Source organism: Chinchilla lanigera, unplaced genomic scaffold (assembly GCF_000276665.1).
Source record: "Chinchilla lanigera isolate Chin_1 unplaced genomic scaffold, ChiLan1.0 scaffold00110, whole genome shotgun sequence".
NCBI classification, from domain to species: Eukaryota; Metazoa; Chordata; class Mammalia; order Rodentia; family Chinchillidae; genus Chinchilla; species Chinchilla lanigera.
The window spans coordinates 3,446,560-3,472,826 of record NW_004955511.1 but is presented as its reverse complement, the minus strand read 5'-3'; the positions used below and the strand labels follow the sequence as shown (position 1 = coordinate 3,472,826).

The 26,267-nt window shown below is 45.0% G+C and overlaps 1 protein-coding gene across 5 annotated transcripts in view; it reads left to right on the top strand.

Moving 5' to 3' along the window:
- The window catches only part of Lpxn (leupaxin), a 40,661-nt gene extending 27,355 nt beyond the window's left edge, over positions 1 to 13,306 (top strand). For all 5 annotated transcript variants that reach the window (XM_013506480.1, XM_005408039.2, XM_013506481.1 and 2 more), the window contains 4 exons: positions 781 to 954; positions 1,061 to 1,142; positions 11,275 to 11,423; positions 12,508 to 13,306. In XM_013506480.1, the coding sequence (XP_013361934.1) occupies positions 781 to 954; positions 1,061 to 1,142; positions 11,275 to 11,423; positions 12,508 to 12,777 (675 nt within the window). In that variant the 3' untranslated portion in view covers positions 12,778 to 13,306. The remainder of the gene's footprint in view (positions 1 to 780; positions 955 to 1,060; positions 1,143 to 11,274; positions 11,424 to 12,507) is intronic.
- Positions 13,307 to 26,267: the final 12,961 nt, after the last annotated feature.

The window sequence follows — 26,267 nt, the reverse complement described above, 5'->3', positions numbered from 1 at the left end:
TGTTTTTGTTTTTCTCCGGTACCGGGAACTGAACTCACGACCTTGCGCTTGCCAGGCAGGCGCTTTTGCCGCTGAGCTAAATCCCCAGCCCCCCTCTAAAGTACTTGTCCTTAGCCTTTCAAGGAGGTTCTGTTATTGTTCCCTTTATAAAGATGAGGAAACAGAGCTCAGAGACTTTCACTGATGCCAGAGGTCTAGAAATAATTAGATGTCAGGTTTGACACTAGCAGGATCTTAACTCTGGAATTTGAGTTCTCTGCACTGCCTTTACTGGGATGACCCTTGTTCAAATACTTCTGATCTAAATAGATTGGTGACAATTTTTAGCCAAACGTGGCTTCCAATCATAGCTGCAGACTTGCTCTCTATCATCCTTCATCAAATCCATGAAAAGGGATGTCCAGACCAATGCATGGGACAAGAGCCGAGTGCCAGAGCAATAGAGCAGAAACGCATTTGACCTTTTCCTCTCCCAGGGTCCCTTTCGCGCGAGGCTGCAGTCACTTTTCGTCCATCACCAGTGGGCGCCATGTTGTTCCTCCCCAGGCCCCCGGGGCAGTAGAGTGGTAGAGAACGCTTGTAGGCTTTGATCAGAGACCAACCTGGAAACCATTTCCTGCAGACCATAGCCACCTGGGGTGGAAGCCGGGTCTGAACCTCCGTGCTGTGGAAGAGCAGGGGTGGAATGCGGTGTGCAGGGCACCCTCGAGAGCTGCGCCCCCTCTGGGCCTTGGCCATCCACCAGCTCTCCACTCAGGCTCGGTGTCGCCCCTACCCCAGGTGATCCATGCTCTGGGGCAGTCGTGGCATCCAGAGCACTTCGTCTGTACTCACTGCAAGAAAGAGATCGGCACCAGTGCCTTCTTCGAGCGGAGCGGCATGGCCTACTGCCCCAAGGACTACCACCACCTCTTCTCGCCACGCTGTGCCTACTGCGCAGCTCCCATCCTGGACGTAAGTGACTCTGCGCGTGTGGCATCCGGTCACCCACGCGAAGCCAGGACACGTCCAACGTGGCCTTCCGGCATCTTCTAACGTCTCTCTGTTGTGCCTGTTCCAGCGAGTGCTGACGGCAATGAACCAGACCTGGCACCCTGAGCACTTTTTCTGCGCGCACTGTGGAGAGGTGTTTGGCTCAGAAGGTAGGACAGGGTCAGGGTCGGGGCTGCGTCCCTAACCATCCTGGTAATGTTGCTTCACCATCTGCCGGCTCCCATAATCAACACATTTCTGCTAATATTTTATTCTTACCCCATCCTTTATACATGACCTGCTTTTCACTCTTTGCAAGCTTTTTTTTTTGAATTGTCTCAGTTTTACTCTGACTTCTTTTTATGCTTGCTTTGAATAAATCTAACTCATGTATGGAGTGAAAAGACTTCTTTTGTGTCTTCCTGCCCTTTTAGAATGAAAAGGGAGGGGTGTACTTCTCTTTCCTAAATAAAAGCTTGGTGCGGCCCCAGGTCTTCTGATTGCTCTTAATAAAGAATTCTAAATGTAAACTTAATTTAAGATTAAAAGCACAAAAACTAAGTCCTAAGGTAATTCAGTGTCGCAGTATCCTTTTTAACAGTAAATAAATTACAGAAAGTGGAAAACCACTCCTTCTCACTGGCAGGACTTCAAAGCTCTAGGAAGCAGCAAGGTGGTGTGACCTCTCACCTTCCCAAGGCCTTCAGCACCCACCATCCGACCCCTACTGCACCCTGTTTCCAAGGCTGACACATGGGGAGGCAGAGGAAAGGCGGGCAGGGCAGCTCTGACTTCTCTAGCAGTGCTGTGAGCTTGGCTTGGAGCTCTCCAGACCCGATCATGTTCAGCTCTGCCTTGCGTAGGTCAAGTCCCGGTCCAGTGGCGCACTCCTAACTACCCTGTGCATCACAGCTGGTTGTTCTTCCTGTGTCACGTGGCTTTGAGGGTCAGTTGCTCAGATCTTTATTCGCAGGGGCTCCATCATTCCTTCCGGGCGATCCCTTAGATATGATCAAAATGGTTCTGGATCGGCCTTCACTCTCGTTTTCCATGAGGAAACTCGCACTTTCCTCTTGCGGCCAGTGGTGCCCTGCTGATCTGCTCTTTGTTCCTCTTTTCACAGTCCAGGCTTCCAACTACAGATGTTTCCAGGGATGAGTCAGAGATCATCAGCGGTACGGTCGGCAGGGCATGCAGATATCATAATCTGAGTGAGCTAGTGGAGGACCCCTGCCCCTTTTTAGTACAGGAGTCTGAACCCAAAGCCTTCACACTGAGTTACATCCCCTCTTTTTCTGTAAAGAATTTTGAGACAGGGTCTTGATAAGTTGCCAAGTTGCCCAGGCTGGGCTCTTCTGGTCTTCCTGCCTTAGCCTCCCAGAGTACTGGGATCATAGGGCCAGGCCTGCACCCTTGTGCCTGGCTGGAAGCTCCTCTCTTGATGTGAAGTTGTCAGGGGCCATATCTCACCCCTCCTGGTGCTAGTACAATATACATAGCAGGTTTTTTGTTTTTTTTTTTTTAAATCAGTCTTGGTTGTCCCTTTTCTTTACCTGTTTTATATCCTCAGGGTTTGATGTCTGTAGATAGTGCTTGGCTACCTGTTCTAAGGATGCCTTGAAGTCCAACTTGGAATTTGATTTTTATTACACCTTGGCATCTTACTTATTTTTGCACTGGTCTTTGCCGGATGCTAGTGGGCCCTGGTTGTTTGTCCCTAACTGATAATTGCACATTTGAAACCCTGATCAGAAGCCTTTGTGGGTACGGATGAACTTGCTCATTGGCAGACCCAGCCATGTAGTGTTCCGCTAGGACACTCTCTGTCCTTTGTTGGAGGACCTCTGGATATTACAGTCCTCGGTCTTTTATCCAGAGTCAGTTTACGAAAGAGACGCTCTCTGCAGCATTCTGAGGTTAATAAGAGGAAAAGGTGGAGGGAATGAGGGTCTCACCATTGAGCTTGTCAGTGTTTCATTAACTCCCATCTTCAGTTAGACAGCCGACTTCTCTCTGGTTGGTACCGACATCGCTGAGCACTGAGAGTCTTGGGCTTAATATTTCCTGGAATAACCTCTGCACTTTTGGGTAGCATGAGACGTCTGGTCCTCCAGTGGCTCCTCAAACTTTAAAGCAATCTTGTTTCTAGCCTTGAAAGGCCCCTGAGCCCCTCTGATGTTAGTTCAGGATGGCTGATTTTTATTGACATTTCCCATCTGTGAAGATATAAGTTCCAGTTTATTTACTATATATATGTGTTTGTGTGTGTGTGTGTGTGTGTGTGTGTGCGCGCGCGCGCACGTGTGTATTTAGTTCCCACTTTTTTTTTTCTTTTTTTGATTTGTCTTTTTGAGACAGGGTCTCGCTATGCAGTTCAGGCTGGCCTTGAGTTCACTTTGTAGCCCAGGCTGGTCTTGGACTCGCAACGACCCTCCTGCCTCAGCTTCCTGAGTGCTGGGATTACAGGCATGTGCCACCACACCCGTCTAGTTCCCACTCTTTCAGCCTAGTTACTGTTTTAAAAACTTTATTGATATTTGCATAGTGGCATCTCATTTCCTTGTTTCTGTTTCCTTATAGCTCTTTACAGTTTTAATAAATCCCTAAATGTGCTGTTAGTGGTGGTGCAGGAGGGAGTGAAAATAATCCTGTGTGTTCGGGTTTTTTTGCCAACGTGGAGACTTGTATATTGGACACTATTCTTCATTTAATCCCTGCCACCCTCTAGAGAGAAAAGTGTTTTTCCATATTTTAGCAAGTTTTGGATGAAAATTCTGAACCTCAGGGAGCTAAAATTATTTTCTTAAAGTCATGCAACAAGAAGACTAAGGAGATGGGATTTAAGCTTTGTTCTCATTTCTGCAAATTCCAGGTTTTTTCTGTAGCATCCCAACTGCCCCTTGACTGAGAGTCAGTTCCTCTTCTGCTGCTGGAGCTCTTTACTTTCCTTGTAACCACACGTGCTTTATTTGACCGAGGAGACCCGGAGGTGGTAGCACTGACATAACCCACGGGCAGAGTGCTTTTTCATAATTTGCTTGTTCACCGAATCTTGTGCAGTGTGTTTCACAGTTGTTAGGCATTTCATTTCTAGATCGGACTTCATTTAAGCCGTGTCTTTCATTGAGATGATCTAAACCATACTGAAGTATGTCACAGTGAATTTACTGGTGGGCATAGAAGTCTGAGAGTTGGGTGGAAGAGTTGGCAAGTCAGTACTGGCCATGGGTGATTATGATGTGGAAGATGCCTAGAAGCAGAACAACAAGCCACAGACATTTTTTAAGTAGAGATGAACTAGATGTAAAAGAAAAATACTCAATCCATAAAATGTCCAGAAGCGTAATAAAGGTAGCTAGTTTCATTGTCCTTGATTAAATGGCCCTTTAATCAGAGAAGGCCGAGTAACTACAGAGAAGGCCGAGTAATGGCTCATTTATGGCTTCATGTAAACATGAAACTATGCTGAAAACATGCTTATAATGGCAGCGCCTGGCAGAAAGGGCCATTTGTTAACCAAAAGCTCCACTTGGCTAGCATCTCCATGTTCAACCCTGGCTGTCTCCCAGCGGCTCTCCTACCGTAGGACCCGCCCGCTAAGTAGGTGGCTTCCTGCCTTTCGCCCCAAGTCGTATAGTGGCACACAGAGTTTCAGTAATGACAGTTTAACCGTGGGGTCTCCTGGGAAATTAGGATCATCTGCGTGTTTTCTTCAGTTCACAGAAGTTTCTCTGCAAGCCTCAAGTTTGTAAGCACACTGGACCTTAATATCCTCCACCAGGGACGAGGTCCTCAGTGCCTACCTGTCTTTCTTTCTAACTGTTCATTATCCAGGCCGTGCAGGCGCGCCCTGATTTCCCCTGTGGCCCAGGGGCTCAGCAGAGTACAAACATCCTCCTGCACTCTGCCTGATACTTTTAATTACCAGTGTTTCTCATTCACCCTCCAGAGGGAATCAGCCCCAGAGTGAGCCCCTGGGGAAGCAAGAGGTGAAACTTCCCCAATAACTTATTGTATTACTAAGTGCAGGGGTGTCACAGCAAGTTGGCTGATGGCGCTTGATTCCTCTCCCCTCCTGAGCTGCACCCAGCTTGAAACAGAGGCTGCTCCTTCCCTGCTCGCTCACCTTGGAGACCAGCTGCCCGGTAGAAGCCTAGCTGACGGTCATCCCCAGGTTACTCGGTGCGTCCCAGGCTTTCCGAGTAGTGCCTACCTATAGGCGAGGTCAGTTCCTTGCTGTTTGCTTTATGCAGCAGCAGCCTTATAGGGGACCTGGGCACGGTGCAGACTCTTGGGCTCCACCGCAGGCAGGGTGAGCAGAGGACCCCGCAGTTGGCATTTTGACACGTTCTCAAGCGGGTGACGCACACAGAAGTTTAAGAGTCATGTATCACACAAGAGCAAGAAAGATAGTTATGTTTGTTCTCCTTAAATAACGGAACTTCCTGCGTTCGGTGTTCCTGGTGCAGAGTCTAAAAATCCTTTGAAAAAGTAAAAAGGAAAGTACAATGTGCTCGCGTGTGTCTCAGGGGTTTAGAGGCAGAACACCAGACAGCATATAAAGTTACTATTAAGATCCTTGGATCTGTAGGCCTCAGAATTCTGCCAAATGATCTGCTTTTCAAAGAAAGCCTAGTAGAACAAAGCAAGGCATGTCAAAGAGTGACAGAGACAGGGGAAAAAAACAGCAGCTACATGATTTGGGTCCCAACCTCTGGTTGCTCCTGTTGTAATTTTGTGATCTGGCCGCTGCTGTCAGGGTAGATTTCTAGAGAAACTTCTCTTGCGGAGACTGTTTTACAGTCCACTGTGCATGCTGTTTCAGGCGGGCGTGTGAAGTGGGCTAGTTTATCTAGGACTCGGCTGGTGGACTCGGTTCTGCAGAGTGGTTAAGCTCAGGATGCATTTATGTGATGGGTGTGAGCTGAATTTAGGTCTCCTCTGTGACTAGCTAGTTATGAGTAACTTTTCTGAGCTTCCCCTTTTCCCTTTGTAAAATAGGGTGAAAATCTACTGCAAAGGGTTGCTGTGAGTAATGAAATTAATTAATTAATTAATTTTGGTATTGGGAATTGAACTCAGGACCTTGTGCTTGCCAAGCAGGCACTGTGTCGCTGAGCTATATCCCCAGCCCCAATAATTTAACTTTAACCTAGTACTGTGAATAGAGCCCTGAGAGGAAACACCCCAAAGCCAGAGCTGTAGAGCTGGTATTACTGATAATTTCACTTGCCTTTTAGGCCACCTGTCCTAGTACACACTGAGGAACATCCTTTACCTATGTAGACATTTGTAGTCAGGGGCGAAGGGAGGCTCCAACGATAGCATACTTCTGGAGCCAGTGGTCACACCTTCCTTCACTACTGTAATATCGTTCACGTCTACCCATCTGACATTTATAATGAAACTATTGTGGGTACCAGGGCTACAGTGACGGCAACAGTTCCTGCTCTCATGGTCAGTTCAGTGTGTTCCGGTGAGAAGGAGGGAACTAGCCGCTTAATTCCTAACCCTCTGTGTATATGAAGGAAGAATGGCTAGGTCCTACCGGAGGTGCTTGAAGATGAATTAGTTTATTCTACTTTCCTTTTTAAATGTAAAGCTAGCACAAGGAGATTATGGAAAATTTCATGTATAACTTATTATCTTGTTGAAGCTATATAACAGTTTTTCTTATGAATATTTTTCTACATTTACTCATATTGAAATGCATGCCTAAGTTATAGAATGCCTCAAATTCTTTTTTAATTAAGCATTTCCCCATATTATTTTATATTTTTACCGGGACCGGGGATATGGCTCAGTGGCATAAGCGTTTGCCTGGCAAGCCTGAGGTCATGAGTTCGAGTCCTGGTACAAAAAAAAAAAAAAAGAAGTATGTTTTTACCATAACTTAAAAAATAGCCATCTTTCCATTAGGATTTTATGTAAACAAATTATAAAAGGTAAAATGGTACGTGCCGGAAGATGTCCCCTGAAGCTTTATTTATGGTCCTAGATATTGGAGACAGCTAACTGTGTTCACTAGGCATATTTAGATTATTTCTGGTGTTTTAGTAGTGTTGCAATGAATGTCTGTAAAGGTATTTTCCTCCTTTAAATTATTTGTATGGATCGACCCCCAGGACCGAGATATATATTTAATTCTTGATGCACACTAACCAATGACCGTCTATGGAGTGAATGACAGTTAACTTTACTGCCATTAATATATGATTATGTGAATCATCCTGTGTATTTTCCAGCATTGGGTGTATTTAACAGTTCTTAGTATATTTACCTAAAATTCACAATTAAATGCCTAGCAAAACTTAGAACTTCAGTTTCCCCCGAGTTTCATGGCGTGTTTGTGCTGGCCAGCACATCACAATGAAGAGTGTTTCTTCCTGCACGTTGTCCATTTGTGAAATGTACTTGCTTTGAAAGGTTAGGAGAAGGAATTACTGCAGGTTTCTCACATGTGATGCAGCTCCGTTACCTGGGTGTGGGATCAGTAAGACCTTAGCCCAGAATGTGCTAGTGTGTGTCTGGTGGGAAATTTTTCATCTATTACAGAGAAAGTGCTTATCCCTTAACACATTACTGTTGAAACTTTTTTATTATGGAAAAATTTGACCACAAACATATTTCCTTATCTAGCTTCAGTAGGTTTCAGTGTTTTGCAAAGCAGATCGCTTCTGTTAAACCTCACCCACTCATACTTTTTTCTTGCTAGGATATGTAAAAACAAATCCTGGAAATCATGTCATCTCATCATCAGTACTACAGATACATCGTCTTTAATCAGTAAAGACTTAAAAATAAACTGCCTCTGTACTTAGCAAAATTAATAGTTTCTTATTATCCTTTAAAATCTACTTTCAAATTTCTCAAAATTAAAAAAATGTCAATTACTTGATTTGTTTGGCTCAGGATCCAAGCAAGGGCTGCTTGCCACTTGGCTCTTTTGTCTGTCAAATATTTAAAGTTCTGTAACAGCTCTGTTTCCCCTAGTCTTTTATACTCGTGATTTGTAATAAAATCATAACATATTCCATAAGTGCACCCAGGTTCTTGATTTGACCGGCTCTTTCCTCATGAGACTGTTTACTTACTTCCCCCTTTCTTTTCCTTCATTTTCTGAACTATTAACTTAGACCTAAAGACTTCATTGAATTTAAGTTCAGTTTTGGGAAGCTTGGGAGGGGTAAGAATAGGGTACAGGTGGTGAGCGCTCCGTGGGTATTGAATCATACCAAGAGATATGCAGCGGATTAGTTGATCACTTTTACTGATGCTAAGATTGACCACTGGCTCCCAGCAGTGTCAGCTCGATCCCTCCATTCTGTTCATTTTAAAATTTTAATTAATTAATGTATTTGCTTCCTTTGTGGGGAATAGAGCCCTATCCTTCCATTTAAAAATTCTCCAAAGGGCTGGGGATTTAGCTCAGCGGCAAAAGCGCCTGCCTGGCAAGCGCAAGGTCGTGAGTTCAGTTCCTGGTACCGGAGAAAAACCAAAATAAATAAATAAATAAATAAAAATTCTCCAAAGCATTGAAAAGAAAGGTTTGTGCTAATATCATTTGGAGAATTTTTTAAGCCCGTATCTTGTATGCTGATGAACTACTTTAGAGATAAAAATATTCAGTGTATTAACTATGGTTATTCTCCTATTATTTTGTTATGAAATTTTGTTTTACTCTTTTTCTGTAAAATAAAAAAAATTCTCCATAAATGATTTATTGCCTAGTTCCAGTGGTCTAAGTAGCAAAATGTTGAAAATTTAGTCATTCTTTCTATATTTATTAGTTGGACTTCTATAAAAGCCCCCTATCACCAACTATTTCATTATATTGAAACATATTTCATGCAGGAAAGGTGGGATATATGTTTGAGCCTTTCCTGTTATGAGACTTTATAACAATATTGAGTGGCCTTGTTAACAACACCCAAATAGAGACTGAGGTTTTTTTTTTGTCTTTTTGAGACAGAGTCCTGCTAGGCAGTTCAGACTGGCCTTGAGCTCGCTTTGTAGCCCAGGCTGGTCTTGAACTTGAAGTGATCCTGCTGCTTCAGCCTCCCAACTGCTGGGATTGCAGGCGTGTGTGCCACCGCGCCTGGTTGAGACTGAGTTTTTAGTTTAAAAAAAAATCATTATGAACCTATGAAGTTATATACACTTCTTTGATTTGATCAGTTACAGGTTTTGTTTTTTTTTTATAACATGTAGGTGGTTTTATTTAAGGCTAGAGGTAGCCCTTCACGTTGGTTACCATATCCTTTAGACATGGCCCTGGATTGCATGGTATCTTCAGCATTTCCTTGTACACCAGGACGTGTGAGGCTCACCCTGTAGACACTGCCCCATGCTTGGAGCCACCCATTTTTTTCCAGGAGAATGCTGCAATGTGTGTGCTTAGAGACTGCCGTCAGGGTACTGGGAGTGTCTGTTATTTCTGGGGTGTCATTTCTTCTGGGTTTTTTAATGGACAAAACTTAGAATCCATTTTTTTTAGGGAGAGAAAAAAATGAATTGTGTCTTCATAGTGATTATTATTTTAGTGAAAGATTAAAACTTTTTTCTTACTTATTTGACTTTTTACTTGTGTTTTTGCACTGGAAATCTTGCTTTCCAAAGGCAATGTAATCATACGCCTTATTATGCAATCTATGTATAATAATTTTAAAAAGACACTATAAACAGTGTGAGTAACAAGATTATTTTTATTGTATATATAAAAGGCATACCATATGATGCTTTTGGTTTTAGTTTCATGTGTGTGTGTGTGCGCGTGTGTGTGTGCCTGTGTGTGTGCATGTGTGTGTGCATGTGTGTGTGCATGTACTGAAGACTGAACCTACAGCATCTGCACTGAGCTACTCCTCCAGGTTTTTTTTTTTTTCTTTCAGTACTGAGGCTTGAGCCCAGTACTTGATACACGCTAGACAAGGACTCTACCACTGAGTTACATCCCAGCCTGCCCGCTTCTTTCCTTCCTTCCCTTTCCCTCCTCCCTCTTTTCCCTTATCCTTCCCTCCCTTCCTTCCTACATTGAGACAAGCTCTTTCTAAATTGTCTAGGTTAGCTTTAGCTTTGAATTTGGGATCCTTCTGCCTCAGCCTCCTGAGTCGCTTGGATTACAGACATATGCCAGCAGGCCCAGCTACAATAACATGATATGTTTGGATACGTGTAGTGAAATAAGTTACTGTAGTCAAGCACTTCACCACATCTATCCTCTAGTGTGGTAAAAGCATACAAATTTTACTCTGTTCGAAAGTTTCCAGTGTCCATGAAAAGTTAATGTTTCTTTGTAGCTTTGTTTTTAGAGTACATCCATTAGAACTGTGTGATCGAAATACTATGTGCTAAAGTTACAGAAACGAATCATTTTCTTCCGATGGTTCCATTGTTTATTTGATATACAGTTAATTTGTATCACCTGGGTTGAATTTTGGGGGAGCTCTGTTGCATTTTAATTTTTCACTTTTTAGTTTTACACTATAATAATAGAAATCATGCATATATTTAGATCCTCTTTGTATTAGCATCTTTTTGCAGGATACTATTAACAAGTATTCCCTTCAGCTTGTCCTTTGCCTTTGACTTTGTTTATGGCATTTTTCAACATGGTAAGTCAATGACATATTTTTAGAGAACTAAATGTATTAATCCTGAGCTAACTTTTGAAATTGGACGCATTTATAAAAGTTTCTTCTTTCCAGAACGATAATCCATTCCATTTTCAAGCATGTATGTGGTTTAAATTATTACATTTTAGACCTTGCATCCATTTAGAAATTATTATTTGTTAGTATTTCATTTCAAAATATTAGACATTTTTACCCGAGATGCCGTTTTAGATACTGGGGATACAATGGTCACAAGACCAACAATTCAGTAGGGGAAGAGAGACCAGAAAGATGGTTTCAGATAATGGAGAATGCTCTAACGACGGTGCTATAGAAACTGTGAAAAAGATCAGGAGACAAAGGGGACCGGAGAGATGCCTCTGTGATGAGTCGGTGCTGACTCTCAGGTCAGGAGGAAAGGCCAGCGTATCACCGTCCGGACAGAGCTGTCCAGGCCAAGGGGCAGTTGGTCTGAGGCACTGAGGAGGAGTCACCCTCAGGACTTGTCCAGGGCTCCCTGGGACCCATGCACAGCCCTGAGGCCCTTTACCTGCGCCATCCCACTGAATTTTCCCCAGCAGGCCTCTGATGTGGGATTGGTAGAGGTTAGACCCTGACCTCTTCTGTGCCATCGTGAGGGTTTACGGACTCATACTGCAACCCTGAATCCTTGCTTTTCTCTCTCCAGGCTTCCACGAGAAGGATAAGAAGCCGTACTGCCGGAAGGACTTCTTGGCCATGTTCTCACCCAAGTGCAATGGCTGCAACCACCCGGTGCTGGAAAACTACCTGTCAGCCATGGACGCGGTGTGGCACCCCGAGTGCTTTGTGTGCGGGGTCTGTACCTTCAGCTGTCTTTGGATTTCGAGTCAGAGGGGTCTCCTCTGTTGGGAGGAATTTGTGGAGAAGTGAGACTCAAAATCCGCTATGAGCATGTGCTTATCCAGTTTGTAAGTGGATGGGCTTATAGAGATCCCCTTGGCCAGCCTCATCGAGGTCTGGAGGAGTTCAAATTTGTAATCCCAGGGAAAAGTTAATGGAATTCCATTAAGTAATCCCAGCCTACCCTGTCTAGTGCAACCCACAGCATGAATAAAGGGACAAACACACATCTGCAGTGGCATGGAGCCAAGGGGGTCCTAAGTCCAGTCAGAACAAGGGCTGGCTGGAACAAAGGCTCCACCCAGGGCCGAACCTGGGTTTTATTAATTTGTGAGTAGGAGGCCGGGGATGTAGCTCAGTGGCACAAGCACCTGCCTGGCAAGCACAAGGTCCTGAGTTCGATTCCAGGTACCAAAAAAAAAAAAAAAATGGATAGGGGAGTGGTGAGTGCTGTGTGCGGGGCTAGGTAGGAGGCATAATAGCCCCTCTGCACTATGCAGAGAGATATGCAGAAGGAGTAACCTGCATAGCGCAGTTTGAGGAAGTGTCTTGTGTTTGGGGTCAGTGGTTCAGCTCTGATGTCTCCTCTTCATGCCCTGAGACATCCGGTTCTTTCTGGAGCCTCAGTCCCAGCCACAGTCACTCCTCCCTCGGCCTAGCTCACGCATACTCCCCGGGAACTGTAGGCGGGGCCTCACTGCCTGCCACACTGCTTTAAGGCCACACATCGGCACCTTGGCTAGAGCCCTTCGCAGTGCTTAAAAACACCCGAGGGGATAAAGAAATGTCCTAGCCAGCTCTGTACGTATCAGTACATGGAAGTAGGGCCAGCTTTAGCCAAAATGGAGACAAATACTCTTCCTTCAAGGAGAGCCGTCTCGGAAGTCTTCCACACAGGTTGGCCTCGGTTCGTCCAGGACTTGAGGGAAATGCCTACAACCGGCAGGTCCCTGGTGGGAGTTCCAAGGCCGACAGTTGGACTTGCTGACCTTTACCTCCTTGACTACACATTCCTTTCCTGTTTTCTCTCCACTCCCAGGACTGCTTCAGCAGTTTCTCCACGGGCTCCTTCTTTGAGCTGGATGGTCGTCCGTTCTGCGAGCTGCATTACCATCAGCGCCGGGGCACCCTCTGCCGTGGGTGCGGGCAGCCCATCACCGGCCGGTGCATCAGCGCCATGGGGCACAGGTTCCACCCCGAGCACTTCGTGTGTGCTTTCTGCCTGACGCAGCTGTCCAAGGGCATCTTCCGGGAGCAGAACGACAAGACCTACTGCCAGTCCTGCTTCAATAAGCTCTTTTCGCTCTAATCCCAAGTGATCCACAGCCTCTTAGCTTGCTTCTGAGGCTTCAACTAAGAGCGGAAAAAGTGCCTTAGTTCTTCTGACCTCCTGCTTAATAGGCTCACAGGGAAGGCAGAGGCGGTGAGCAAGCAAGGGACTGTGGGGATGATAGATGAGGGAGCACGCCATCTTATGTTTTAGGCTTCTCGCCTTCTTTCCTGAAGTGGGTACTTGGATGTAGGCCTAGATCTAGTTCTTCTGTAGATGCATTTTTTTTTTTTACATGCATAATTCATTCCACCACTGATTTTTTTCACTCCCATTTTCACTTGTACTGATGGCTGTGTTCAGATCTCCTTTGCTCTTGGCGTTGTTCTGCCTCAGGCTTCCCTAGTTTCCCAATTCCTCACCGCTGCTGTGACTTTCTCCCTGCTGCTGAGAGCTTGGTACCACTCCTAAGCCCTCTGTACCTCCCCTCAATGTATTTCTCTTTTCCAAGAGGAAGTAGATTTTAACAGGTATTTTTGATAAATAAAATGGCTTGCAGTTCTAATGATTCATTGTCATTGATTTGGTAGATGAACTTTCTGCTTCCCATTTTATATAGTAGGCATTATGTGCAATTTAATCTATATCCTAGCTCTTGTTTCCTTCCATATACTTTTTATAAAATTAAAAGAAATTAATATAAAAGCAGAGGCATTTATTCATTAATTTTATTTTATTTTGGGCCCATACCCATTTTATTCTATTTTGGAGAGTTTAAACAACTAAGTCATCATAAAAGACATCAGTGCTTTTAAACATGATTTTCATGGTTTGCTCATGAGGAAATCTGCATGAGGGACCTTAGGAATTCATTTCTAAAGTGAAAAATGAAGCATGTATTTCCGTCAACTCCACAATTGCCTCATGAAGATAAATGAAATGGCTGTTCTTGGGGCTTCTCCAAAAGAAGATGTTACAGAAGATTAACTTATCACTTTCTAGTTTGGATTAGGAAAGCCAAGTTCCAGAGAAAAATCTCCTTTTCATTATTTCTACCTCAGAAAGCACTGTGAGTAATTTTTTTTTTTTTTTTTTTTCCCCCGGTACCGGGAACCGAACTCACGACCTTGCGCTTGCCAGGCAGACGCTTTGCCGCTGAGCTAAATCCCCAGCCCCCCACTGTGAGTAAATTTGTAGAAAAGCCTGACAAGCTATTAAAGAATCTGGCTTCCTTACATCCTGTCAGTTTACCTATAAAGCTTCTCAAGGAGTCATCCTTAGTTAAAAAGATATCAACGAGACATGTACTATATCTTTCTTACCACGGTTTTATTAAAAGAATTGTGTCATTATTTGTTTTAACAACAATAAGAACAATTTTTAAAAAACCCCAGAGTTTAAGAATCTTTGGTTCTGAATTAAGTTACTGGTGAAAACTCTTTCACTGGAGATATTTTAAAAAGTAGGATCAAATCTGTCATCTTCGCATTGCTATGGGAATAGTACTTCTTGGAGGACTAAAATGGATTAAGTGATTCTTGCCAAGGTTTATTATATCCAGCCCCTTCGCTGGAACATATAATGAGGCAGTTTGGGGAGCTAAAAGGAATAATGGCAGCTAATTCTATAAAATAAGAACTCCAAATGTGCAGAAGATCCGTGTGCGGCCACGCAGACATGCGGCCGTCTGGGCCTGTATCCTGTTAGGCTGCTGGGTGCGCCAGCCGAAGCCAAAGACCCTTTCGGCTTGGAATCGTCCGCTGTACTTGTGGCTCCTGCCGTGACGTCACACGCAGGTGTTAACGTGCAGGGGTCCTGGTTACCTTGGCAATTCCACAAAGTAAACTCGGTATTTTATCCCTGAGGAAGGAATGTTCAGAATGTTCAGGTGTGAAAGCACCCCCCCACAACTAGCTACTCCTGAGATTTTTTAAGAATCTAAATATTTAAGAATGCCAGAAAAAAGCCAGCACTCACTAAGATGCAAGGAAGACATGAAAACATTTTCTTCTCACAGTAAAAGTAAGTGGTTATATTTGCTCGAAAAAAAAAAAAAAAAAAGTGCTTGGGAGCCAAAACTTTGGCAGCAAGGGAATCACTCCCAAGTAAAAAGTTCTCCTCGGTTTTAAAAACTCAAAAGTGCTATTACTCAGACTGATCACCTACCTATTTAGTCTTGGTTCTGAGTAACTTCTGGGTTTGGGGGAAAATAAAACCTGCGCTCGCCGGACAGGGCCTTTCCAGCAGTGAGTACGTGTGTGTGTGTGTGTGTGTGTGTGTGTGTGTGTGTAAGAAGGGACCGTGCCATAGACACAGAACTCTGTTCTCAGAGAGGAGTTTCTCGGTGAGTTGAGTCAATTAGAGTTCTGTCAATTACTCTATAATGCAAACGCAAGTCCTCGCGGTGGTCCTTCGATAAGGACAGCCGCTGCTTTCCATGCCCTTTTCTCATGGGCTGTCTGATAGCTGTGAGCTGGCTGCCAGGCACAGGCTCATAGGGGTAGGGGCAGAAAACCAGTAGGGGCAGAAAACATGCTTTTCTCTTGCTTTTACAAGCAAAAGCCATGCAACTGATCCTAGCTGGACTAGCTGAGGGCTCTTACCCACTGGTGACTTTTTGGCTGGGGGAACAGACCCTGCAGCTTGGCTTCAGCCACACCGGACCACTCCCCATTTCAGGCAGGATGCAGTGTCCTGGAAACATGAGAACTCTGTGGGAGAGAGGTGAATGCTTGCAAATGTGGGCATTGTCAAGGAGGAAGTGAGTGCAAATTCTTGAATTCACAACCTCAGAGGAGAAACTACCAGAGTCCCTGAGTTTCAGAGCCACACAGCAGGTAGGCAAGTAGGTGTTGCCGGTGGTTTGAAGGAACTTCTAGGCTGAGAGCTTTGCAGAATTCGAAAGCAGAGGCGAGCCAGGAATGGCGGTGTCACAAGGACGTGCAGCCGAAGTACTGGCTTCCTCCAGGGGCACAGCACAAAGAAGCATCGCGACAGCTTCAGCTTGGGAATCTGAAAAAAGAGTTTTCCCGCTGAAGTAAAAATGAGACAGCATGGCAGCTTACTTTAGAGGAGAGTGTCTTAGACAGAAGCCGGCCTTCAGTAAGGTCAGTGGCAGGGGCTGCTTAAATGTAAGACTGGAAAAGTCTCCAGCAGTGCAGCACCTAGGTGCCAGGAACCCCGAGCTCCAAGGGGAAAAGGAAATCCAGTAGGATCCACAGTATGAAAGAAGGAAGAACTCTCAGATGAGAGCTGGGGCTTGCCTTGTTCTTATTGCAAATGTATGGTTTTTCCAGAAGGCAGTGCTGTCTCAAGCTTATTTTGTAAGGAGGGAGGCAGTTGATGGAGGCTCTGCACCCCAGATCTGATAGCTCTATAGCGTGCAGGTTAATATTCCCAGTGAGTTTAGGGCCACGGTCATGAGCTTCAGCTAGCTGCATGTGCTTCCTGGCGTCCTGCCGAGGTAAATCCATCTTCCCTCCCTGTACCGGGTATCACTAAATCTTTTTTTTTTAATTTTAAAAATAAAAGGGGGAAAATATTAACAGACAGACAAGCTTTTACAAAATAGCAAAAGAACAGTACAGACAATACAGACTTACAAACAAAGTGGTAGGAAATTAACAGTGCTTGTTGTATTACATATTGATATCTTCAAAGTGGTTTCTCAGGAAAACAGATAAAGACATGAAATATTGATCAATCAAGGACTCACTGACAGTTTTTTTCAGCAAAGAAATAGAAGACAGTAGATCAACTATGTTAACGATCCTGTATATACATATATACAAACTTTCTCCTCCTTTCCCTTCTCCCTTCTCCCATCCCAGCTGCCCTTTACCCTTGAGCATTTTCCTATCATTTCACAATGTCTATCATACCTCTGAGTTTTTATTAACTCTTTCAGGTTTTACACTAGTGAGACAATGCGGTACTTGCACATGCAGGTCTGATTTATTTCACTTAGGAGTATGGTCTCTAGTTGTGACCATTTACATATAAAATCCTCGAGTTTATCTTTCTTTATAGCTGAGTGATGTTCCATTTGGATATCACTAAATCTTAACAATGGTGTATTCTGGGAATAACTTTTGTGCATGAAATAAGTACCCTGCCTTCTGATGGAAAAGTTCCCATAGCTGAGAAAGAACCAACCCAAAATGTGGAAGACTTTCTCTAAACTTTAATTCAGAGGAGAATTCACTTTGGATTGGAATGTTTTGAACTTCAGGATGTTGACGAAGCAAGGTGAAATGAACGTAGGTGGAGATGTGAAATAGGACGGGAGGGAATTTCTCAGCTTCTCTCTCCGCTGCCCCTTGAGTCTAGTTTCTCTGCAAGGAACTGTTTGTGCTTGTGTTTAGGGAGGGCTGACTTTATGCTGCACTCCTGGAATGGACACGGTGCCAAATCTGAGCCCCCAGGGCACTGTTTGTTCTGGACTAAGTGCCCGGATAGAGGTGGACATGTTCCCTTAGCAAGCAAGGCTGATCACACTGCACCCTAGGGCCTCTGCCGTATTTACTGGGAAAGGAGTATGTTCATGTTTTGGGATTCTACCTGTGAAGTTAATAAAAACCTATCACTACAAAGAAATGGCTTTTTAAAAAAATCCAGGATCTTCATAATGAGCTATAGTTCCAACCCTTTTTAATTTTTTTTTTTTTTTTAAATTTTGAGACTGCATCTCCGTAAGTCATAGATTGTCCAGGGTGGGCTTGAGCTTGTGATCCTCCTGCCTCAGCCTCCTAGAGTGCTGGGATCTCAGGCACCACCATGCCCAGTTTGAGAAATATTTTATCATCATTTAAAGGGAGCCTCCCTGAGTTAAGAAGCCAACACAAAGAAGCAGAACTGAGGAATGGACAGGCTGCATTTTCTTTTGAAAGCCACTCAGTCTACCCTGTCAGTACCTTCTCCTTCAACTGGGAAATTATGTTGGCATATAAATTATTTTCAAAAAATTTATACTTATTTATTTTAAATTTAAACTGACTTGAGTTGAGATTTTGTCATGGGTTCTGTAGGCAGAACATTCTGTCTCTTTTCAGTTTAAAGTATAGTGGAAGAGAGAGTAAATGAAAATGAAAAAAATAAATTCAGTAAACTCAGTGTGGGCATAAAATATACCTTACAGGTCATCACAAAAAACCCAGTAGATGAAACAGTATCTGATCATTTCTCAATGTTTTTTACACCAGAGCACTAAAATGTTTTGTATTTTAAGGTTAAAACATCCTGTGAATAGTTCATATGTTTAGAACGAAGCCTATTCCTGTCCAACTTGCCAGGGAAATTGAATAGTGTGTGTTGTAATTACTAAGGGGAAAGAGAAGAGGATGCTACCATTTCTGATATCCAAAAATGTTTCAGAAATTATATGATTTGTTCCTCTTTATCTTGTTCTTATTATTAGAAAATGATTAAATATTACTTGAATTCCATATGCTTGTACTGACAATAATTATAAAAATTTTGATATAGTGCCTTGCTTGTAAACATAAAGGAAAATTATAAGAGAAATGGATTTCTTTTTATAGTGGGTCTTGGTCTGCTTGGTCTCTATGACAATAATATCATTGACCGAATGTCGTAAAGGACAGATATTTATCCTCTCACACATCCAGAAATCCCACGTCGAGTTCCGGCAGGGTTGCTTTCTGGTGTGGCTCTCTTGTTGATTGGCACACAGCTGCCTTTGGCCGTGTTCTCCCCTGAGGAGAGAGAGGGAGGATAGAGGGACAGACACACAGAACAAGCTCTGAGGTGTCTCTGCTAAGGGCACTAACCCTATCAAATCAGAGCCCCACTCTTACGAACTCCTCGTCTCTGTCACTTTCCTCATCACTGGGACAAAGTACCTGACACTCTCAGTCTAAAGGAGGGGAGGATCATCTTGGATCACATTTCAGTCCACAGTCATCCGGCTCCAAAGAGACAGAAAGCATGGTGGGAGAGCTCTGGGGTGACACCCAAATAGAAGCCACAACACCCCGCTAGCTGTAACTCCTCCCTTATTCCAAATACAATCACATTGGGCGTTATACTTGGGGGCCACATACATTCAGCCATAACGTCCTCACAGGTTACTACGTGATGAAAATTTGGCATACAAGAGAGCTAAAGAAGACATTTTCGGTGATTCTGAGAGATCTTAGGGACACTTGCCCGTGTAGGACGTTGAAGGCGATGATTTCCATTACGTTCAATGACACTTGGAAGATATGATTTTCCCTCTCCAGGTAATCTTTCATTTCTCAGATATGAATTAAGAAATTCCAGAGACTCAAAAACAAAATGAGGAGCTTAGAGAGAGAGATTCTCCTAAGATAATCTAAAACTTCTGAAGGCCAGGGAAAGTAGCGAAGGTGGCGGCGGTGGAGTTGCGGGGTGTGTAGGCGAACGTGTGAGTTGGCAAGATGAAATGTCCGGAGATTTCAGTAAGGGAGACAATACAGGAAATAAAAAGGGTGACACACATGATACTTTTGTGAGGAAGAATAAGGCCTGTCCCTCAGCCCCGGTCCACAGCAGTTTGCTGAAGCTGTCACTTCTCCTCAGGGGTCTCTTCTTTTGGGTTTTCCTGAGAGCCAGTCCTGAGCCTCGGCCTGTGCACAGCGGCCTACTCAGGAGTGATCTCCGGACGGGCAGGTAGCAGCGTGGGAAACAGAGACGGTTAAGGGACAGCAGCCGACTCGTGTGCACTGTGGCCACGTCACTGCGTGGGCAGCTGCAGCTCCGCTCGACAGTTCTGAGGACCCTGAAATTGGCGGTAGAACAAGAGGTGTCAGCCAGCCCGCCCTCCGCACCACTGTCTCCTCTGGCCTTTTCTGTGTGCAAGCTGCATGTGCTTCTGTGGCCAAGGAGAGTCCTCCTTTGTCACAGACACTTTAAGCTGGAAGCATCCGTGTGCACCTAGGAGTGTCAACAGGTATAGACGGGGAGCTGACAGCATCAGCTGAGAAGAACTACGGCTGGAAAGCTGAAAAGAAAACAACACACACACACACACACACACACACACACACACACACGTCTGCAGATCACTGGTAATCGGGATGGGTTTCGAATGTGTGGCAAGCCATGCATTTGCAAAGCTTTATAACGCCCCCAGCTCTGGGAAGCTTACCGTTTCTCGTCTAGTGTAGTGGTGGTAGAGTGGATTGAAGAGGAGCGAGGATGGGAAGGATTATTACTTCCATTTACCTATGGAAAAAGCGACTGATTTTCACATGAGTAAAATCAGGTCATTTGGTTTAGTGCAAAGCTAGACCCAGAATCGCTGTTTTTAATTCTTTGCTTGAGGTGCTTCCTCTTAGGCCCGGATCAACAATGTGAATGAATGCCTCTAAGAGACATGGACCTCGAGGCAAATGTCCAAGGACCGGAAGGACACATGGGCCTCCGGGTGAGCCCCTGCTCCAGGCTGTGCCGGTCTGTGTACAGTACTAAGGACAGGAGACTTGGCATAGCCAAACCCTTACACACGGAGTAAAGTTGGCTAAGCCACTTACGTTCTCTAAACTTCAGCTGGGTAATATGCTAACTGGGGGTAGTAATTCTTCTCACGAGGGTTTGCTGTGAGGATTAACCAAGATGCTAAGTGAGAAAGGGCTTTGTAAACTGCCAAGTACCCCACGTAGAGGCATTAACAAAATAGTCCAAGAGCTTTGTGGAGGTGTCAGCACAGCGCCCATCTCTGGCATTGCCGTGGAGACTGTGAAACAGTGGCAGGCTTTCCGTTGTTTTTGTATGGTTTTAGAGATCATTTTTTAAAGCTCAGGATGAAAGCCGATGGAATTGAAAGTGCTGGGAGATTAAGGGAAGAGTTTGAATTTGAGCTCATAATCTTCCTTCCTAGCAACGTATCGACAAAGTAACACTCAAGGTGACTGATTTCCATGGCACGGGAAATCCACCCCGTTAGCTGTTTCCTATAGAGAGAAAACAGCTAACCCGGGTCAAGGACACACGGTCATAAGAGTTCAGGGGCCTCTCAATGTCAGGATTGTCACTCCCTCCTTGTCTAACCACAGTCCAGGGGAAATTCCCAGGGAAATCTTTATTGTTTGTTTGTTTCTGTCTTTTTGAGACAAGGTCTCACTATGCAGTTCAGGCTGGCCTTGAGCTCACTTTGCAGCCCCAGCTGGTCTCAAACTCACAGTGATCCTCCTGCCTCAGCCTCCCAAGTGCTGTCACTCAGTCCAGGTACACAGCAGTTTGCTGAAGCTGTAATTCTTTACAATCACTTATTTACAGGATCCTAGGGAATTCTTCATGATCATTTATTTAAAATAATTGAGCAGCAAAGGTGCAACTCCCAGCGCTGGAGCCTTCTGATTACCGGCTACGTGGCATCACTCCGTTAGCCAATCCCAGACTTACCAGTGGGAAAACTGTGGTGTTTTGGCGTGTGGCTCACTTGAGACCTACGCATTTGCACTGAAATTTAAAATTGGGAGGGATTTCATTGTGTGAATCTTGACCTCAACCACAGGTTTCCATCCCAGCTCCGTCACTTACTACTTGTGTTACTTCACGAGTATCTTATAGTTTTTGATAATTTTGTTTTCATTTCCTCAAGGAGTGTGAACCTTTCTTTGGAGACATTTTGTGGAAAGGAAAGGTGGGTTAGAAGATATCTCTAAGGAGGATCAGTACTCAGAAGGGTTTTCTGAATGTGATTGGAGGGAGAGGACAGTGCTGGAGGGAGAGAGATACTGGAGACTGAAGACGTTGGGGATGAAGGATCTAGCTGGATTCTCTACTCTTCATGCAGATGGCCTGAAGGCAGGCGGGCGCTCAGAGTGCTGCCCTTAGGAATGAGGTACCCGCCCTCAGTGGGCCCACTCAGGAAAATGCGCTCTGTCAAGTGATGCTTACGGAATGCCTCATCCCAAGCAAACAGTATATTTCAAGGCAGTCGTTTAAACTCTTATTTCTGTCTTTCTTTAACTAATAGTCCTTAAGGTTGATCCATCTACAAATCAACAGCTTTCTGTTTTTTCCCCCAGGAGAAGCATACATTATGATTTTAAACTACTGGGGGACGTGGTTTGAAAGTTAGTTTGCTGTGTTCAGGATAAATAAACTTTCCTGCAGTGGGCTTCTCAGCTCACGTCTCTGTGCCTAGTCCAGCTGACTGAACAGAGACTCAGACGAGACTTGGAGAATCAGTAAGCTGTAGTGTCTGAAGGCACCATTCTGCATCCCAGGGAAGCCTCCGATGAACAGTATAACATAGGTAACACGCGGGGGAACCGCAGACTGCCAGGCCTGTGAAGAGGCCACATGGCGTGACATCTGCTGCACCTGGGTTCAGGCAGGCAGACAGCTCAACAAGACTGGCTGCCCCGAACAAAGTGAAGTGTGTCCCTTCTGCAGGGATGGAGAGAAGAAGGCAGGGGACATTAGGTGGGAAGATCCCAATAAACCTCTGTGGGCAGTTTTCTGGCCATCTTGCACCTCAGTGGGCAGAATCCTTGCAGCGTCCTGTGTAAATTCTTGGGAGTCTTCAGATGTCCCCAGGGGCCCCAGGACCTGCAAATTCCTTGTCCTATCTTATCTCCTTTCCTGTGCTTGCCAGTGACAGCCTCAGGTGCTGAGCTGAGTTCCCCGCAGAGACCAGGGCTTCTGCTGGCAAGCGGGCTGGGGGCGGGGAGAGTCAGGCCAGGTTGGAACCTTACATTTCCATCTTTTAGTTATTATAAAAAAGAAAAGAAAAGAAAAAGAGAAATGGGCATCGGTTCTCATGGCTTCTTCCTGCGGGACACATGGGCTGGCGGGCAGCCCAGCAGGAGAGAAATCTTGAGGAACAGCACTATAGCGAGGAGAAGTCAGCACTGGCATCTGACTGTTAGCGATCGCTTGTACAAGACCCTGTAGGAAACTGAAAGAAAAGTCTGCGAAGACGTGGAAATCCAGGCCCGGGGAAGGACTGCAATGGCCATGTAGGTTCCTGCTGACATCAAAATGTAGAGCACCAGTCTTTGGCTAGGGTAGCACTGGAGCAGTTCAGTAAAGAATGAATTAACATAGAGGTTTTGTGAAGGTGATCTGCACCGATTGAGGGAAGCTGCCTGTCAGAACTGGGCCAAAGATCCTAGGCCAGGGGAGGGGGTGTTAATTAAGGCTATAGAAATCCCTGAGGCCATGGTTTTATCCTGATGCATTGGAATTGCAGTAAAATTTGAGAGTGAGATCCACAGAAAACGTATAATAAAATGGCCTCTTTATCTGTGAAACAGGAGGAGAGTAAGAAGAAAGCACTGGGGTGCGTTTTGGAAGTCTGGTCAGCCTGACAGATGTGGGGATTGGTCAGGCGAGAGAGATAATTGGCTTTAGTCCCCTCAGAGCTGATCAAGGACTGGGTATTGGCCCTGGGAGGGATGGGGTGATCTGGCTTTAGTGGGACTGCTAGAGGTGTTTGATTGAGAGCCCGGAAAGGGGAGTAGGTGTCCAGATCCCAGGGTTTAGATCTGGGGAGGCAAAGGGGCTTTGGCCAAGGCCAGGGAAAGAAAGGAGAAAAGGCTGAACTGACGCAAAGCGTCTTGCGGATTGCTTAGGTAATAGTGATTTAATGAGAAGTAAATCATATAACCATGGAGAAATTAAAGAACTTTTCAGGTAGGTGATGATGTGGGGTCTTGGTTGTCTACTGAGGTGACTGATGTCTATCTAGACTTTATTAAGCCAGGTGTTAACATTTATCTCAGCCCTGGAGGAGTAAGCCACAGTCTCTGCCCTCCAAGAGGGATCTATAGCCCAGGGAGGCCACACGGGCAGTACCTGGGTCTGCCTTGTGCACAGAGGATGGTTTCTTTCCTGGAAGCAGAGGTCAAGGTAGTGGAATAAGAAGGAATGTGGGAGAGTATAGGCTCTGGGAAAAGAAATAAAAGGAAGTAAAAGGAGGACTAATGCGAGCAACTAACAAGACAAGACAACTTGGGAAAGGGATATAAATAGAAGGGCACTCATACGCTGTTCCTGACCTCAGAGGACAACTTCACCGTGGAGCTGGCTTTAATTTGAACTTCTAAGTGAAAGAGATACAGAAGGGGACAAAACTAGGCCACTGCAACCCGAGGGAGCAGCATGAAGGAAGGTAAGGAGAAAACGCACAGAGCACGGGAGGCGGAGAAGTCGGGTAGTTTATCAGAAATCAGGTAGTTTCTGTGTGCCAGAGGAGAGGAATAGACACTTGCGGGTCTGCGCGAATACAAAGTAGGATGATTCGTGGTTTGAGAGAGCCACAAAAGCTGATATGTTTTTTTAAAGCTAGATTGCTTAGAGTATCAAGGAGGGGAGATGCGACAAGAAGGCGTGAATGGTTTCTGCACAGTGGGTTGGGAGCCCAGGCAGAGGGCAGGAACCAGGCTGCCTGCGTCAATGCTCCCAGCTTCCGGCGTGTCCCCCGAGCGCCCCCTACGCATGCTCCGCTTTCCATCCAATGCAATACCAAGAAAAAAAGTAACCCCATCAATAAATGGACAAATGAATCGAGCAGTTAATTCTTAAAAGAAGAACTGCTCATGGTCAATAAATACATGAAAGAGTTCAGTTCAACATCTTTCATGCAAATCCAGACTATTTGAGACTGCATCTTGCCCCTTAGAAAGCCTATCATCAAGAATACCCAAGTCAGCAAAGGCTGGTGAGGGTGTGGAGAGGCAGGAATTGTTTATCACTGCTGGTGGGAACATCAATTAGTAAGGCATTGTGGAAATCAGCATGGATTTTCTCAAAAAACTAAAAATAGAGCTACCACTTGGCACACCCCCAGAGGAATTAAAATTAGCATACTGTGGAGATCCCCACATACCTATGTTTACCGCGGCGCAGTCACAGTCGCTTACGCTATGGAAATAACCTAGGTGCCTGTCAACAGATAAATGAAATTGTATGCATGGTGAAATATTACCCAGCCATAAAGAAAACGAAATCATGCCATTTGCAGGAAACTGGGTAGAACTGGAGATCTTCATGTTTAGTGAACTAAATCAGATGCAGGAAGTCAAATGTCACAGGTTTTCTCACATATGAGGGAATTAGAAAAAAAATTTTAAAAGGAGAAATGACATAAAAGTGGAGGAGAAACTGTTGGAGAAGAGGAAGGAAGTGCAGGAGAGGCAGGAAGTGTGAAGAGGATGATAGTGAGGAATGAGCAGAGTATGTCCCATGTGCCTGTGATGTCCAAATGGAGAGCTCGAAGCGGAGCTAGCGTTAGATAGCCCTCTTCTTGGTGAAGGAGGTGAAGACCTTCAGACAGTGCAGATACTTGGATGGAGCCGAGGAGCCAACAACATGCGGGAAACTGGAGAAATCGATGGACAGAGCTATCGGCAGTCTTCGAGCCATGGGTTTCCATTAGACTGCTACCTCCTTGTGTGGCGTTAGGCAGCTACTTTACTTCTGTGACTCTCAGGTTAGACGTCGAAAAAATTAGATGTTTGCAATAGTAGCCTGGGCCGTGGTGCCTGAGGAACTCACCAGCTCGGCTGTCAAATCCAAGAGGTGCTACCAGGGGATGTGGCCAGGAAGTGAACTTTCTGGACAGAGTGCCAACTTCTCGTTCTTCTTGTAATCCCACCGTGGTTTTCCTCTACGAAGTTACTGATCACTGCTGCAGAAGGGAAGTCTGGGGTCTGGGGGCTGGGGATTTAGCTCAGCGGCAAAAGCGCCTGCCTGGCAAGCGCAAGGTCCTGAGTTCGGGTTCCGGTAAAGGAGAAAAAAAAAAAAAAAAAAGGCAAGTCTGCCTTTCTCTCTAGCGCGGCCGCTGAGAATGGCTCACTCCTTGAAAAGCTGGAAATAGCCTCAAGGTGGCAGCATTAACTCAAGGTTATGGATGGACAGACGGTTGCGCTCACTCAAGTCAGGCTAACTGCCCTGCTCTTGTCGCCCTCTCTGTGACCCGAATCCCAGGGGTAACTGTTCAGACGTGAACAGTGGCGTAGAACTCCTGAGGAGACCAAACAGGGAAGGCGTCAAAGGCGACACATCACAAGTGTCCCCCAGGAGTCCAGAGCCTTTGGGAGGAAAAGGAAGCCAATATATCCAGAGCCAGAAGAAATAGAGGCGATTCAAACAGATTAATCATTGATCTAAGTTTTGCATTCAGTCAGTGGTGGAGTCTGTTCTCACGTGCCAAAACCCAGGGTTATTGTACTTGACAGTATTAATAGCTGTCAGTTTAGGTAGCTCAAGTTTTTAGAACATTAGTTCCCACAGAGCAGAGGGTGACGGTCTTCCACAGACCAGGTGTTCGGATGAGATTCTTTCAGCTGTTAGGCGCTGAGTCTACAGGTGAAGTTTCTCTTCTCATCCCTCTCCCTTCTCACCCCCTCACTCTCTTTTCTCTCTCCCCTTAGGTCTCTCCTTCTTCTTTTCCTATTTTTTATTTTTGTACTAATAAAGTTAGAAAACAAGGAGGAAATCTAGGTCTTCAGAGTTGGACATGTGCCTCAGGAGATTAACTGCCACAGAAACCTAAAATATAAATAAATGACAAAGAGGAGGAGGAACTAAAGGCA